The sequence below is a fragment of the Myotis yumanensis genome, unplaced genomic scaffold (genome assembly GCF_028538775.1).
Source record: "Myotis yumanensis isolate MYYU_CA2020_CCGP unplaced genomic scaffold, mMyoYum1.0.hap1 SCAF_1, whole genome shotgun sequence".
Classification (NCBI taxonomy): domain Eukaryota; kingdom Metazoa; phylum Chordata; class Mammalia; order Chiroptera; family Vespertilionidae; genus Myotis; species Myotis yumanensis.
In genome coordinates this window covers 93,840,083-93,854,724 of record NW_027223752.1, presented here as the reverse complement: position 1 = coordinate 93,854,724, position 14,642 = coordinate 93,840,083, and the positions used below count along the sequence as shown (strand labels likewise).

At 39.2% G+C, this 14,642-nt stretch overlaps 1 protein-coding gene across 2 annotated transcripts in view; it reads left to right on the top strand.

The window, feature by feature from the left end:
• SNX6 (sorting nexin 6) overlaps positions 1-14,642 on the top strand; it is a 57,360-nt gene that overhangs the window by 16,280 nt on the left and 26,438 nt on the right. Inside the window, exons 4-8 of one of the 2 annotated variants that reach the window (XM_070427861.1) lie at positions 1,647-1,757; positions 3,666-3,787; positions 6,138-6,261; positions 10,665-10,760; positions 13,716-13,821. In XM_070427861.1, coding sequence (XP_070283962.1) covers positions 1,647-1,757; positions 3,666-3,787; positions 6,138-6,261; positions 10,665-10,760; positions 13,716-13,821 — 559 coding nt within the window. Of the gene's footprint in view, positions 1-1,646; positions 1,758-2,211; positions 2,327-3,665; positions 3,788-6,137; positions 6,262-10,664; positions 10,761-13,715; positions 13,822-14,642 lie in introns of those variants that run through there. The other variant, XM_070427870.1, reaches the window with a different exon arrangement.

Sequence of the window (14,642 nt, the reverse complement as noted above, 5' to 3'; positions counted from 1 at the left end):
AGATAGGGAACATCAGAGATAGAAAAAATCATTGATCAGCTGCCTCCTGTGGACTCCACACTGAGGACCAAGCCGGCAACCCAGGCATGCGCCCTGACGGGGAATCAAACCGTAACCTCCTAGTTCATAGGTCAATGCTCAACCACTGAGCCACACTGGCCGGGTGAGTTTTACACAGACTATGAAAGGTGACTTACACCCTAGCCTGGTGGCCAGTTATTTGGAGCATAGTTCCATATACACTAAAAGGTTTTGGGTTTGATCCCCAGTCAGGAGGCAACAAATTGATGCTTCTTCCTTGGGTGTCTCCTTCCCTCCCTCCCCACACCCCTCTATTTCTTTCTCTGGAAAAAAAATCAATAAAAACATATCCTTGGGTGTGGAATTAAAAGTGACTTACAACATGAGTAGTTGAAAAAAACAAAATGCCATTTGCATAGAGATGGAGCTTGTAGTAAAATTCTGAGTGTTTGAATATGTAGACACAGCGCACACATATTATACTAATAGAAGAACTTTCTTCCCTAAGCAAACACCTCTCAATTGTCATTGACATGTAGTAGAGTCTGTGATGGTTAAAGGGTCAACATGATGTTTCCCGCATTAGTCTGTACTTCCTGTAAAAAGGTGTGTTCTTCTGAATGTGGTTTATTCACTTCACTCCTTTGGCAACCTATTGTGAAGAGAGAGAAGATATGTAAAGATATTACTATAGATGATGACTCATCAAATTAGGCTCCTCAGGCCAAATCTAGCTTACCTCCTGTTTTTATAAATAAAGTTTTATTGGAACACACATACACACAAAAAGAATGAATCATAGGACCTAGACATAATGCAAATTTAATTTTCTCTAGACTTTTATTAATATACTAGCGGCCTGGTGCATGAAATTAGTGCATGGGGCAGGGGGAGGGGCCTCAACCTGGCCTGCATCCTCTCGCAATCTGGGACCTTCTGGGGGATGTCCGACTGGCAGTCAGACATCCCTCTTGCAATCTTGGACCACTGCCCCTAACTGCTAGCCTGCCTGCCTGATCTCCCCTAACCGCGTCTGCCTGCCTGCCTGATTGCCCCTAACCAATCTGCCTGCCTACCTGATCGCCACTAACAACTCTGCCTGACTGCCTTCCTGATCGCCCCTAACCACTCATCTTGCCTGCCTGATCACCCCTAACTACCTCTGCCTGCCTGCCTCATCGCCCCTAACCACTGGCCTGCCTGCCTCATCGCCCCTAACCGCCTCTGCCTGCCTGCCTCATCACCCCTAACCACTCGCCTGCCTGCCTCATCGCCCCTAACTGCTAGCTGGGTGGCAGGGCCAGCCGGGGCAAGGGGCCATGGTCGTTCTGATCTGTGATTCTGATTGTTCTGCTGTTTCAGTCGCTGGGCTTTTATTATATTGTCAGTGCTGTTTTCAATTTTGTTGTGTTCCTTTAGTTAATCAAATTGCTGTCTTATGAATTATTTTCATTTTAAATTTCAGCTTTCAGGCACATTTTCAGATTGTAGATCTATTTCCTTTTGTTTGCATAGTTGAGTTTGATATCTAGTAATGAATAACTTTTTAAGTAATGGTGAAATGTTTATTAAAAGCTTTTTAATGTAATTTTAATTTTTATTCAAGAGAATTTCTGTCTTTGCAGAGTTCATTGCCAAATTTTAAACAAAATGAGTTTTCCGTCGTTCGACAACATGAGGAATTTATCTGGCTTCATGATTCCTTTGTTGAAAATGAAGACTATGCAGGTTACATTGTAAGTGTTGGGGTTCCATTTTAATCCCATTTTTAGGAGTGTTTTAGATACTTTGTGTTGAAATCTTATTTAGCATTTTTAATGAAGTAATGTAATTTTCAAAGATTGCCAGTTACAAAACCTAATTGGTTACCACCTTTAATTCTCAATTGTCTTATTTGGGAGTGTGGATATGTTATGCTACCTTATTTAAACTTACATTCTTACTGTATATTGGAATTGTAATGGGCTTGTCCTAGGGATTCATTAAGGGGGTGTTACAAACCATACTAGTTTTGAACCCTTAGGTAGGTAGATTAAATTTAGAGTTGGAGGCTGTTTAAGAGGTTATCTAATTTAAATATGTACCATATGTTGTGCCTTAGCTGTTAACCACACTCAAATGCCATTGAAATCATCCTGACCTGATTCCATCTTCATCCTCATGACCACTCCTCAGTCATTTGCTTCCCTTTCTACAATTGGCAGTGCATTCTTTTGGAGGTTGTTGTTGTTGTTTACAATTACCAGTTTATAGAAAGTATACAACAACTCAGGAACAACCAAATGGAAGACATCTAGAGGACAAGGTATGGGGATGTGGGGTGGGCACAGAGCTTTCAGGCCCTCTCTAGGTGCCCCTCCTTTCCCTTCCCAGCATGTCAATATGTTCACCAACCTGGAAGCTCCTCTTTCTCTTCCTGTCCTATTTCCACCTTTTTCCCCTCTCATCTTCTTGTCTGATGGCATTTTCTTACTACTTTCTCCTTCTAGAGACTAAATACTCCTCAAAGATCAAGATTGGACATATTTTTATATGTCCATTGCTCAGCATCATGCCTGGCACATAGTAGATGCCATGTGCAAACATGAACAAACACATGCTTGACTATACTTGATGCTTCTTCCCCTATTGTTTTCCTTGATATAATCATTTTCTTGCAGTCATTTTTATTTAACTTTTCCCTTACTTAATTTTTCTCCCTTGTATCTTACCTGCTCTCTTTAATTTCCATCATTTCCCCTTAACAGTTCTTACAGGCCCTTCCTCCTTTTTTCTTATACCCTTTCTTGAATGATATTTCTCTTCCAGTTAAGGTAAGTGCTTATTTACCCCCTTACTGTGGGTGAATAGAATGAGATTAGTGTGTCTTGTTCTCTTCCTGTTTTTAAGCCAGTGTTTTCTGCTTCTAGTACACTGCTCCAATCCAGGAACCCACTTTAACATCCCTTGCTTGATCTTACTGTTAGCATTCATTAATTTTTAAAAACACAGAATAGCATAAAGGTACTATGAATTCATTAATTTAAAAAATGTATTTGTGCCGTAACCGGTTTGGCTCAGTGGATAGAGCATCGGCCTGTGGACTGAAAGGTCCCAGGTTCGACTCCGGTCAAGGGCATGTACCTTGGTTGCGGGCACGTCTCCAGTGGGGAGTGTGCAGGAGGCAGCTGATCGATGTTTCTAACTCTCTATCTCTCTCCCTTCCTCTCTGTAAAAAATCAATAAAATATATTTTTTTTAAAAAAAGAAAGGAAAAAAAATGTATTTGAATTATACCATTTACATACTTTTGAAAATGATATGCATATTTGCTATACATATTTACTTAGTGTGTAATCAGAGCTTTATGTACCTATACGAACTACTGTGCTGTCTCCCACAATTCTGCATATATCCTGTTCTTTTTTTAAGTGTGTGTGCATGTGAGAGACAGATAATACTAGAAAATAATGCCCTGCTATATTTCTTTCTTGGTATAAATGGTTTCAAGGATTTGAATTTCTAGACCTAATAAAATTCTCTAACCTGACTTGGGATATTACTGGTGCCCACTTCTAATTCACAAAGTCTCTTATGGTGGCTATAGTACAACTGCTGCAAGAAATAAAATAGTCTTTAAAGTTAGTGATTTGGTTCTATTACAGATCCCACCAGCACCACCAAGACCTGATTTTGATGCTTCAAGGGAAAAACTACAGAAGCTTGGCGAAGGAGAAGGGTCCATGACAAAGGAGGAATTCACAAAGATGAAACAGGAACTGGAAGCGTATGTGATTTTTGTTGCTTTTGTTAATTGTGCTTGTTTTAATCCCCTTTTTAATTTTATTTATTTTTTTGTGTGTGTGTGCTCTCCAATATCCCATCCTTTTAATCATTTCACTACAGTGACCCTTTCTGGAAGATGCAAGTTTAAGTCACACAACCAGTGTTAACAGTCATGATCAGAGCCTACAGGAAAATTATAGAATAATTGTCTACATTGTAAAATTCTTTAAATTAATGGTTCAAACAGAACTGAAAATTAGTAATGGAGGGTTCAAAACTTTATGAAAAATAATGACTTTTTAAAGCAGAATAAACTAGTTTTTTATTTATAAGGTCTTAGTCATTAGCAACCTGGTGATTTTTTTAAAAAATATATTTTTATTGATTTCAGAGAGGTAGGAAGAGAGAGATAGAAACATCAATGATGAGAGAGAATCATTGATCGGCTGCCTCCTGCACACCCCCCACTGGGGATCGAGCCTATAAGCTGGGCATGTGCCCTTGACCAGATTTGAACCAGGGACCCTTCAGTCTGTAGGCCAGTGCTCTGTCCGCTGAGCCAAATTGGCTAGGGCAACCTGGTGATCTTTTTTCGACATGTGCATACTACCAAAATTTCTGTTTCTCATAGAAGTATTCACTGAGCAATTCTGCACATATCCTGTTCTTTTTTTAAGTGTGTGTGCATGTCAGAGACAGATTTCTCCCCTCTTCTCTGCCTATAGCTTCTGGCTGAAGAGAATAAAATAGGAGGAAAGTAACAAAAGAGTAGTTTAAAAATGTTTTTTGTTATATAATAATTAGCTCCATATATACTAGAAATGTATTAAATCTTTGAAAATTTGAGATATTTCCTTTTTTTAAAAATTTTTATTGATTTCAGAGAGGAAGCGGGGGGGAGAGAAAGAGAGAGAAACATCAATGATGAGAGGGAATCATTGATTGGCTGCCTCCTACATGCGCCCCACACACTGTGGATCAAGCCCACAACCTTCACATGTGCCCAGGCATGGAATCGAACAATGACCTCCTGGTTCATAGATGAACACTCAACCACTGAGCCACGCTGGCTGGGCTTTCCATTTCATTTTTAGCATATTTGTTGAAAATACAAAATACTTTCCCCTTTTATTAAATAATTTGAAGTAATTTTGGATTTGCTGTATATTGTTTTTCTGTATTTTGAGAATCTTACAAGGAAATAATTTTTCTTGCATTGTCATCCCCCTCATCATTCTTTTTCTGGTTACTTCTCCCCTTCATGCTTTTCCTTTCTCCTCTTCCACTTAGATTCAGTTATAAGCATATATTCACACTGCTGCTAGAGTCCTTTTCAGAATACTAAGTTCTTGACAAGATAAATTGCAAAGTAGCTCTTCTTTGTCAAAGTATATGATGACAGATATTTTAAGAATTCTGTCAATGCTGGGTGCAAGCAAATAGTCTGATACAAGATACATAGTTTTATAGTTTATAAGACTGAAAACTGGAAATTAGCAGAGCACATTAATATTGAAGAATCTGTGGTTTTCCAGTGGCCCTGATCATGATTCTTTTGTGGTCTGGTTAGGGGTTGGATAACAGAGAACCTTGGGTTTATTCTACTGCTACCTCCATCCTCTGCATCCTTCTTTTTTGTCTTCACTGAATGACTACCCTCACAGAGATCAAACTTCTCCCAACACTGGTCCTGCTGGTTTGCTGGTATGTAAAACTTATCCTCCTTGCACGTAGTTGAAGCAAGAATATTGGGCCTTTTCCTTAAGTGTTTTTTTTTTTTCTTCAAACTGACATGTATTACTGTATGATCGTTGTGATTCACTGATAGTAAAATATTTTAAACACAGTTCCTTGATGTAATGGTAAAAATTAGTCTCTGTGTGGTGTGTTTCTTTCTTGTGTTTCTGGGTCATTAGAAGAAAATATGTATTAATGTTGAAAATATGCTTACTTAGATTTGGGTTTTGATATTTTTTTACATGAAGGTGTTTAAAAGTATTAATTAAATCTAGAAATTGAATCAGTAAAATTGTACCCAATAATTTGTAGTATACTTTTTCTGAAGCTGAAAACAAACATCCCTATAGTTATCTTTAAAATCAACTTGCATAGGAAGAAAGGTTCATAAAACCAAAAATATTAACATTTAACTATAATAAGTACTATTAACTAGCATGAAGTCTTTTCAGAGCTGGGTTTTATATATTAACAATTCAACTAAACCCTTTGTTTACTTGGATTATATCTCTAATTTTGCATTTAGAATAATTTAAAGATTACTTGCTGAAAATATGCAGATGATTTTCTAAATGATGCAGTGTTTTACCTTTAATTTTGTGTATTGTTTCTAGTGAATACTTGGCAATATTCAAGAAGACTGTTGCAATGCATGAAGTATTCCTGTGTCGTGTGGCAGCACATCCTATTTTGAGAAAAGATTTAAATTTCCATGTCTTCTTGGAATATAATCAAGATGTGAGTATTGAATTGATTAAAGTAGTGATCAGGGCTTATTTTTAAAGAGTCATTGGAAAAGGTAGGCAGTAGTTTAAAAAGGCTTATGGTCTTCATTTATAATGTTCTTATTTTTCAAGAAAGGCAGTTTAAAGTGACACTTTTTCAATGGCAGGGCAGTATTTCAGTAGAACTTGAGTAGATTAATTGAAATGACAGTATATCATGTCACTACATGGGACATTGGTTTTCATCCTAAATTGTGAACTTTTTAAGAAATCAGGTTAGCCTGGCCAGTGTTGCTCAGTGGTTTAGTGTCAACCCATAAACCAGGAAGTCACAGTTCGATTCCTGGTCAGGGCACATGCCTGGGTTGCTGCCTCAATCCCCAGTAGAGGTTATGTAGGAGGAGCCGATCAATGATTCTCTCTCATCATTGTTTCTATCTCCCTCTTCCTCTCCCTTCCTCTTTGAAATCAATAAAAGTATTGTTTTAAAAAGAAAAATAAGGTTATAAAATTGATTAATGTTTCTTAAATTTGAGTTTGGAATCTTCTGAAGCCTTATGGACAATTCCAGGGAGGTGCTTGAGCTAAAGAATTCTAGTTTACCTTTGGTTTAATTATTGACTCTTAATCTGTTTAACTGACCTTCGTGCTGATCACTCTTAATTTTTCTCCTTCCCTCCCTGCCTAAAAACTCTGTTTTAGAGAAGAATAAAAAAATCTATTTTAGTGCAGAAAGAGAGATTGAAGCAGTTGAGCTTTAAAGATTTCTTCATTTATTGTGCTGGCAAAAAAAAAAAATTTAGTGGGTGGCTGTTACAGATCTTGTTATCTATCTTTGGATGACAAAATTAACTCATAAGTTTAGCAAAAAACAAATATAGCATGGTGTGTATTTGCTTACAAGAGTACATCAAGCCGAAACCGGTTTGGCTCAGTGGATAGAGCATTGGCCTGCAGACTGAAAGGTCCCAGGTTCGATTCCGGTCAAGGGCATGTACCTGGTTTGCGGGCACATCCCCAGTGGGAGATGTGCAGGAGGCAGCTGATTGATGTTTCTCTCTCATCGATGTTTCTAACTCTCTATCTCTCTCCCTTCCTCTCTGTAAAAAATCAATAAAATATATATATTTTTTTAAAAAAAAGAGTACATCAAGATTAAAAGAAATTGTGTGTGTACATTTGCCCTTCCAGTTTGGTTTTAATAGATATGACAATAAAGTCTAGCAGTAGAGAAAAACGAAAAATTTAACAGGGTATGAAGTAACTCAGGATCACAGAAGTATAACAGCTTAAGCATGATTACTTTCACAAGCATAAATGTGATATGTGATACTGTCATATCGTCTTTTATAAATTGTAAAGAATGCTAGCTAGAGGAACCAAGATGGCGACATAAGGTACAGACCTGTGCGTGCTGTCTCCGACAATAACATCGAGTCTGCCAACTATAAAAGAAACAGCTGTCATTCAGAACCATGGGAAGGCTGGCCTGTGGAAGCTCTACAACTGGAAGGAAAGAAAGAAGAGCATTGAGACTGAGTAGGTTGTGCAGAGGCTCTAAGAACGGAGGTACGGAATCGTGCGCCAGGCTGGCTGCAACTGGATGCGCAGTTTTTTTCAACCAGAAGGGGAGGCGGACTATCAAATCCACTGAGCGTGGTTGGGGCGGGATACTGAGCTCCCAGACCCCTACAGGGAGAAGCGGGACGACCTTGCAACGACCCAGAGAGCGAGAGTGGCCGTCTCACGGAACTGCTGCTCGCCGGCACTCGGCACTCGGGGACGCGAGTTGCTGAGTTGCGGAGTGGCTAGTAGAAGCGGAGACACCATTGCCCTTGGCCCCGCCCTGGTGATTCCCGGGGACCCTGCCCTACTCAAATTACATCCTCAACCAAGCTGTGCTAGTGACACAAAGAAAACCACTGACACTTTTGCAGCCCAGCCCAGCAGAATGCAGATTTCAACACCTTGCATACATAAGGGACACAATAAAGAAGCAGAAACAGATTTGGAGGAAGCCAGAGCCAGGCACGGCTAGGCCGGCAACGTGGAACTGCTGTACCAGCAAATGCACAGGCAGGCCCACCAGATCCAGTCTCACATGGGACGCTGGGAGACGGCAGACAGGCAGTCTCTGCACTTGGTAGAAAACGAAATCCAAGCAAGCATACCAGATATTCAGCCCCCAAGAACACCTGGAGATTTTGTCCAGCAAGGAGCCGCCTAACAAAAGACAGAATGCCAAACTTCGTGTTGCCCCGGTGAGGTCGGGACGGCCCCGGTGAGGCCAATATGGCCCCGGTGAGGTCGGGACACCCCGGAGAGGTCAAGAAGGCCCCAGTGAGGTCAGGACGGACCCGGTGAAGCCGGGACAGCCCCAGTAAGGTTGAGACGGCCCCGGTGAGGCCGGGACGGCCCCGGTGAGGTTGAAACGGATAATAAAGACCAATATAAACTGATGAACAAAAATAGATGCAGAGGCAGAGCAGCATTGAACAGACTGTCAAACTACAGTGGGAAGCCTGGGGAGGGTTTGGGGGACATTAAGAGATCAACCGAAGGACTTACATGCATGCATATAAGAATAACCAATGGACATAAGACACTGGGGGGTAGGGGAGACCTGGGGAATCTCAAGGGGGGGGAAAAAGGAGACATGTAATACTCTTTGTAATACTTTAAGAAATAAAAATTATTTAAAAAATAAAATAAAAATTTAAAAAATAATAATAAAATAAAAAAATCAGTGTGTGTTGGAGGGCCTAAAGATAGAGCAGTGAATTCTAACTTGGAAGGGTTACATGAAGAGAGGTGCCTTTTAATTTGAATGTTTAAGTCTGAGTAGCAGTTTTGATGAGAGGGGAGGTACCATTTCAGGTACAGAGGAACCTAAAAGTTCAGATTCTTTTGAGAATTATTTGTAACATAAGTTTTGGTGGAGGTAAGTTAATGGGTGAAAAGATAAAATTGAATCAGATTGTTGAAAATCTTTAATAACATACTAAGGAGATTGGCCTTTATTCTCTGAACATTGTGAAACTGTAAAGTTATTGAGTAAAGAAAAGATGCTCAAAATTTGATTTTGGAAAGTTATCCCAAAGCAGCAGAATGGATTGGATTGAGATGAAGGATGTTAACTAGTAGTCCGATGTAGTAGTCTAGGCAAGAGATAATGAGGACATTTACTAGGACAGAGTTAATATAAAGAACAGATATCAGACATTTGCTGGTAGAATTTGAGCTGTGAGAGAAAGAAATTGTAGATTATTTAAAGAATTTTAATGAGAGGTATGGGGTTTTAGGGAGTATATAGGAGTGTGAGAGACTGGTTGGATGGGAAGCCATGAATAGGGAACAGGAAGAGGAAAAATTTGGAGGTTAGATTGTGGAGAGCGTATAATGAGTACTGTCTTAGACTCATGTGATATGAGATTAGCATAATCTCCATGTAAGGATATAATATATACATAGGGTCCTAGCTGGTTTGGCTCAGTAGATAGAATGAACATCGGCCTGTGGACTGAAGGGTCCTGGGTTTGATTCCAGTCAACAGCACATGCCCAGGTTGTGAGCTCGATCCCAGTAGGGGGTATGCAGAAGGCAGCCGTTCAATGATTCTCTCTCATCATTGATGTTTCTCTCCCTTTCTCTCTGAAATCAATAAAAACATATTTTTTTAAAAAGATACGATATAAGCAGTTGGATCTATGAATCAGGAAAGAGCTGAGGGGTAGTGATAGAGATGATAGAGATTTGTGAGTTATTTACATAAAGGTGAGCATTGAAGCCATGCCAGTAGATAAGGAAGTTAGATAGGATGCTCCTTTATGGGACACCCTAATGTAGCAAGTGGTAAAGTCAGAGTTATTGGCTGCTTCTCAGTTTTGCCTTAGATAACCATTCATGCCACTCAAAGTCATCATTTGTGTCCCTTGAACTCGAAGTTGCTGACACCAAAAACAGGACAGTAGATGATGTTTGGATGAATTTAGAGTGAAGAATGTGCAGAATATATTTTCAGACCTTTTACAGAAGTGTATGATGGTATACTGTACACCAATAAATTTTATGTTTAAAGGAACTTCTGAGTTAACATTTTAGTTGTCTTTACATTATATAGTAGTGCTAGATAGGATATGATGAGAGGTCTACTTACAACAGAATTATTAAATATACACTGAGATATCTAGGTCTTTTTGTAGATCAGCTGAATCTGAATCTTTGAGGTGAGGCCAAACTTTTCTTTAATTCCCTGAAGTTTGAAAATCGTTAATATACATGATGAAATTGCTACTTTATTAAGTTTAAAAACTGGGATCTTTTTGAAATTGCCCTGTTGACATCAAAGTGTAAAAAAGGCGTTAATTTCCATTTGTAATTTTTTAAAATGCTAACTTCTACCTACCTTTCTTTCAGTTGAGTGTGCGAGGAAAAAATAAAAAAGAGAAACTTGAAGATTTCTTTAAAAACATGGTTAAATCAGCAGATGGAGTAATTGTTTCAGGAGTAAAGGTAAGATTTTATTTGATTAATAGGAGTATTTGTTTAAGAATTTACTCCTTTTTTAAAAAATATTTTTTTTTATTGATTTCAGAGAGAATAGATACTCTTTTCAGCTAGGGCAAGAATTTACTCCTTTTAAAAGGAAGCTAGACTGAACATTTAGATGTGTAAAAGATTATATTCGAGTAAAAGAGAAATTTGGGCAGTAGAATCCTTAGGCCTAGCAAATTGGACCCCCTACCTTGGGTACACTCTTGCAGCGGTTCTCCACCTGTGGATCGCCACCCCTTTGTGGGTCGAATGACCCTTTCACAGGGTTCGCCTAAGATCATCAGAAAACACATATATAATTACATATTGTTTTTGTGATTAATCACTATGCTTTAATTATGTTCAATTTGTAACAATGAAATTGGGGGTCACCACAACATGAGGAACTGTGTTAAAGGGTCGCAGCATTAGGAAGGTTGAGAACCATTGCTTTAGAGCTTCCTTTTCCAAGGGTCAGAGATTTGCCTACCTGAACCCCACACCTCTTCCTCCAAACCATACCGTGCTCCAGTTATCTAGAACCCTAGATATCTTTAGCCAAATTCCAAGCCTACCTCCAGGTCCTGCATGGGCTTTTTCCCTGAGTCCATCATCCAGTGGGTAGACAGTGCTACTGGTGTGTGCACTCTGTGGGTGATCAAGGGGTGACTATAGGACAGCTGAATAGAGGGAAGGCACAGGGGAGAAAATCAGTATACAGGATGGACTGTCCAGCCACATGCACAAGAAATCCATCTGGATGCCCTGCAGAGTTGCAGGGTGGGACATAAATGTGGCTCAGCAGTTGAGCATCAGCCCAGGAACCAAGAGGTCACTGGTTCGATTCCTGGTAAGGGCACATGCCTGGGTTGTGGGCACAATCCCCAGTAGGGATGTGTGCAGGAGGCAGCCAATTGATGATGTTACTCTTCCATCGATGTTTCTTTCTATCCTTCTCCCTTCCTCTCTAAATAATTAATTAATTAATTAATTAATTAATTAATTAATTAATTTGAGTTACTAGCTGTTGCTTTAAAAACAAAAAAAGACTCCTTCCATTTGTACACTTGCCCTTGGCCTTACAAATGTTAGGAGCAGACCTGGATTCACATTGGGAATTAGAAGAGCTAAGTTGATGTTTTGGTCTTGTCTCATAGTAGCTATATGATCTTTTTTTTTTTTTTTAATATATTTTTATTGATTTTTTTACAGAGAGGAAGGGAGAGGGATAGAGAGTTAGAAACATCGACTAGAGAAAAACATCGATCAGCCGCCTCCTGCACACTCTCTACTGGGGATGTGCTCGCAACCAAGGCATATGCCCTTGACCGGAATCGAACCTGGGACCCTTGAGTCTGAAGGCTGACGCTCTATCCACTGAGCCAAACCGGCCAGGGCTCATAGTAGCTATATGATCTTGAGAAAAGTCTCTTTCTCTGAATCTGTTTTCCATTTTCAAAATGCAGTTAATACCGCCTGGCTCGTGGGATTGTTAGAAAGACTGAATGAGATAATATGTGTGAAAATACTTACAAAGTTAATTATTTACCTACATAACACCTAACTTTTTCTTAATGGTGTCCTAAAATGATATAAGACTTAATTTGTCTGAAGACTCATACCATTAAAATATAAGAGTAAAATGCTTATATTACACCATCAAGCAATTACTAAGCTATAAATAATGCTGCTTTGTCATCGTTACCTGTTCTATAGATACATCTACAATAAAACTTAGGTGTAAAGTACTATTTATTTGATTTATACTTTGATATTTCAGAGATAGGTCAATTGATATGTTGACTATGCATGTGCTATAACTACTTTCTAATAAGGACTCAGCCTACTTCCATTTTGATGCTGCTTATGCACTAATATTGAACATTTTTCTTAGCATTTAGTGTAAACCACTGTATTGATTAGGGTTTTGATAAAGTAGTAACTAAAATTTTAACATTTACAATGTGATATTTGATAGCCCACATTTTCTTATTTAATCTTCACTACAATCCTGCAAGTTAATGTTATCCCCATTTTTACAGTTAGGAGAACTGGTACACATGAATTACAGATTTAAATGTCATTCTGTCAGTATTTGGCTTCTAATTTTCTGTTGATGTGGATCTTGAATTACATCATTTCAACTGGTGTTCTTTCGCCAAAACCGGTTTGGCTCAGTGGATAGAGCATCGGCCTGCGGACTGAAGGGTCCCGGGTTCGATTCCGGTCAAGGGCATGTACCTGGGTTGCAGGCACATCCCCAGTAGGAGATGTGCAAGAGGTGGCTGATCGATGTTTCTCTCTCATCGATATTTCTAACTCTCTATCTCTCTCCCTTCCTCTCTGTAAAAAAATCAATAAAATATATTTTTAAAAAAAAAAAAAAAAAAACTGGTGCTCTTTCAATAAACAATGGACATTTTAGAAGGGAGGAAAGTACTGTTAATAATTTTTATTTTGATGTTTATCTAACTTTGCTCCAAAAGAAAAAAATTGAAGACAGTGGTTGATATAATAATTGCTCCCAGCCTTCTGAAATGACCCATAGTATACATAATAGACCAAAAGAAATAGACTTACTTGTCCATCAGAATTTTTTCTTTATTTCTCAAAAACAATTGGTCACTCCCACTGACAATAATGTATTTGTTGGGGTGTAAAGGCAGAGCATGAGTACGAACACGTTTCAGAGAACCATATGGGGAGCTCTAAGCCTTCAGCTGCAAAACCATAGAAGATCTCTTACTTGATAGATAGAAATTCATGTTTATTAAAGTCTGAATTTGTTGGTGAAATCAATATAACATCTGATTATTAAGGATAGGATGCTGTTTTACTAATGATCTTTTGTGATTATAATGATAACAAAATGGTTTACATATTACACTAAAGCAAACAATTGAAAAAAGTTCATATTTTCTTTTGATCCTATAGGATGTAGATGATTTCTTTGAGCATGAACGAACATTCCTTTTAGAATATCATAACCGAGTTAAAGATGCATCTGCTAAATCTGATAGGATGACAAGATCCCACAAAAGTAAGGCTTTACTTATGTTATTTACAATTTATAAAAGTCTTGATATAAAGCAGCGTTTCTTAAACTGTAGTCTATGAAGCCTTGGTTCTGAGGCCCTTTTTAGCAAGTCTGTGATGTCAAAACCATTTTCATAATAATACTATGATGCCTTTTGCCTTTTTCATCATGTTGATGTTTATTTTATTTTATTTTATTTTTTTAATGCCCTTGACCAGAATCGAACCTGGGACCCTTTGGTCCACAGACTGACTCTCTATCAACTGAGCGAAACCATCTAGGGCAACATTTATATTCATGATGCAAAAGCCATCCTATATAATAAAAGCATAATATGCAAATCAACCGAACGGTGGAACAACGGGTTGGAGGTGGGCGGGGCCGGCGAGCAGGCGGCGCCAGGCCAGCCAAGGCACATGCCAGTGAGCAGAGGGAGGGGATGGCGATTGGGGGGGGCGGTGGTGACTGGCAGCGGCAGAGGGGCAATGGGGGCAGTGGGCAGGACCGGCTGGTGCTGTCTCCTGATCTGCCTGCCCGGTCGCCTCCTGCAGAGGGAGGCCAGACTGCAGGCCTAAGCCGTCAGTCAGATATCCCCTGAGGGCTCCTGGACTGCAAGAGGGCACAAGCCGGGCTGAAGGAACCCCCCGCCCCAGTGCACGAATTTTCGTGCACCAGGCCTCTAGTGATGAATAAAATTGCTGGTACCTTAGCACAAATCAAGGCAGTGGCATCAAACTGTACTAATAATAATCACTGTATTCTTTCCCTCAAAGTTTATTTAAGAATGTCCTTGAGTACACTTTTTTTTTTTCATCCTTTACATG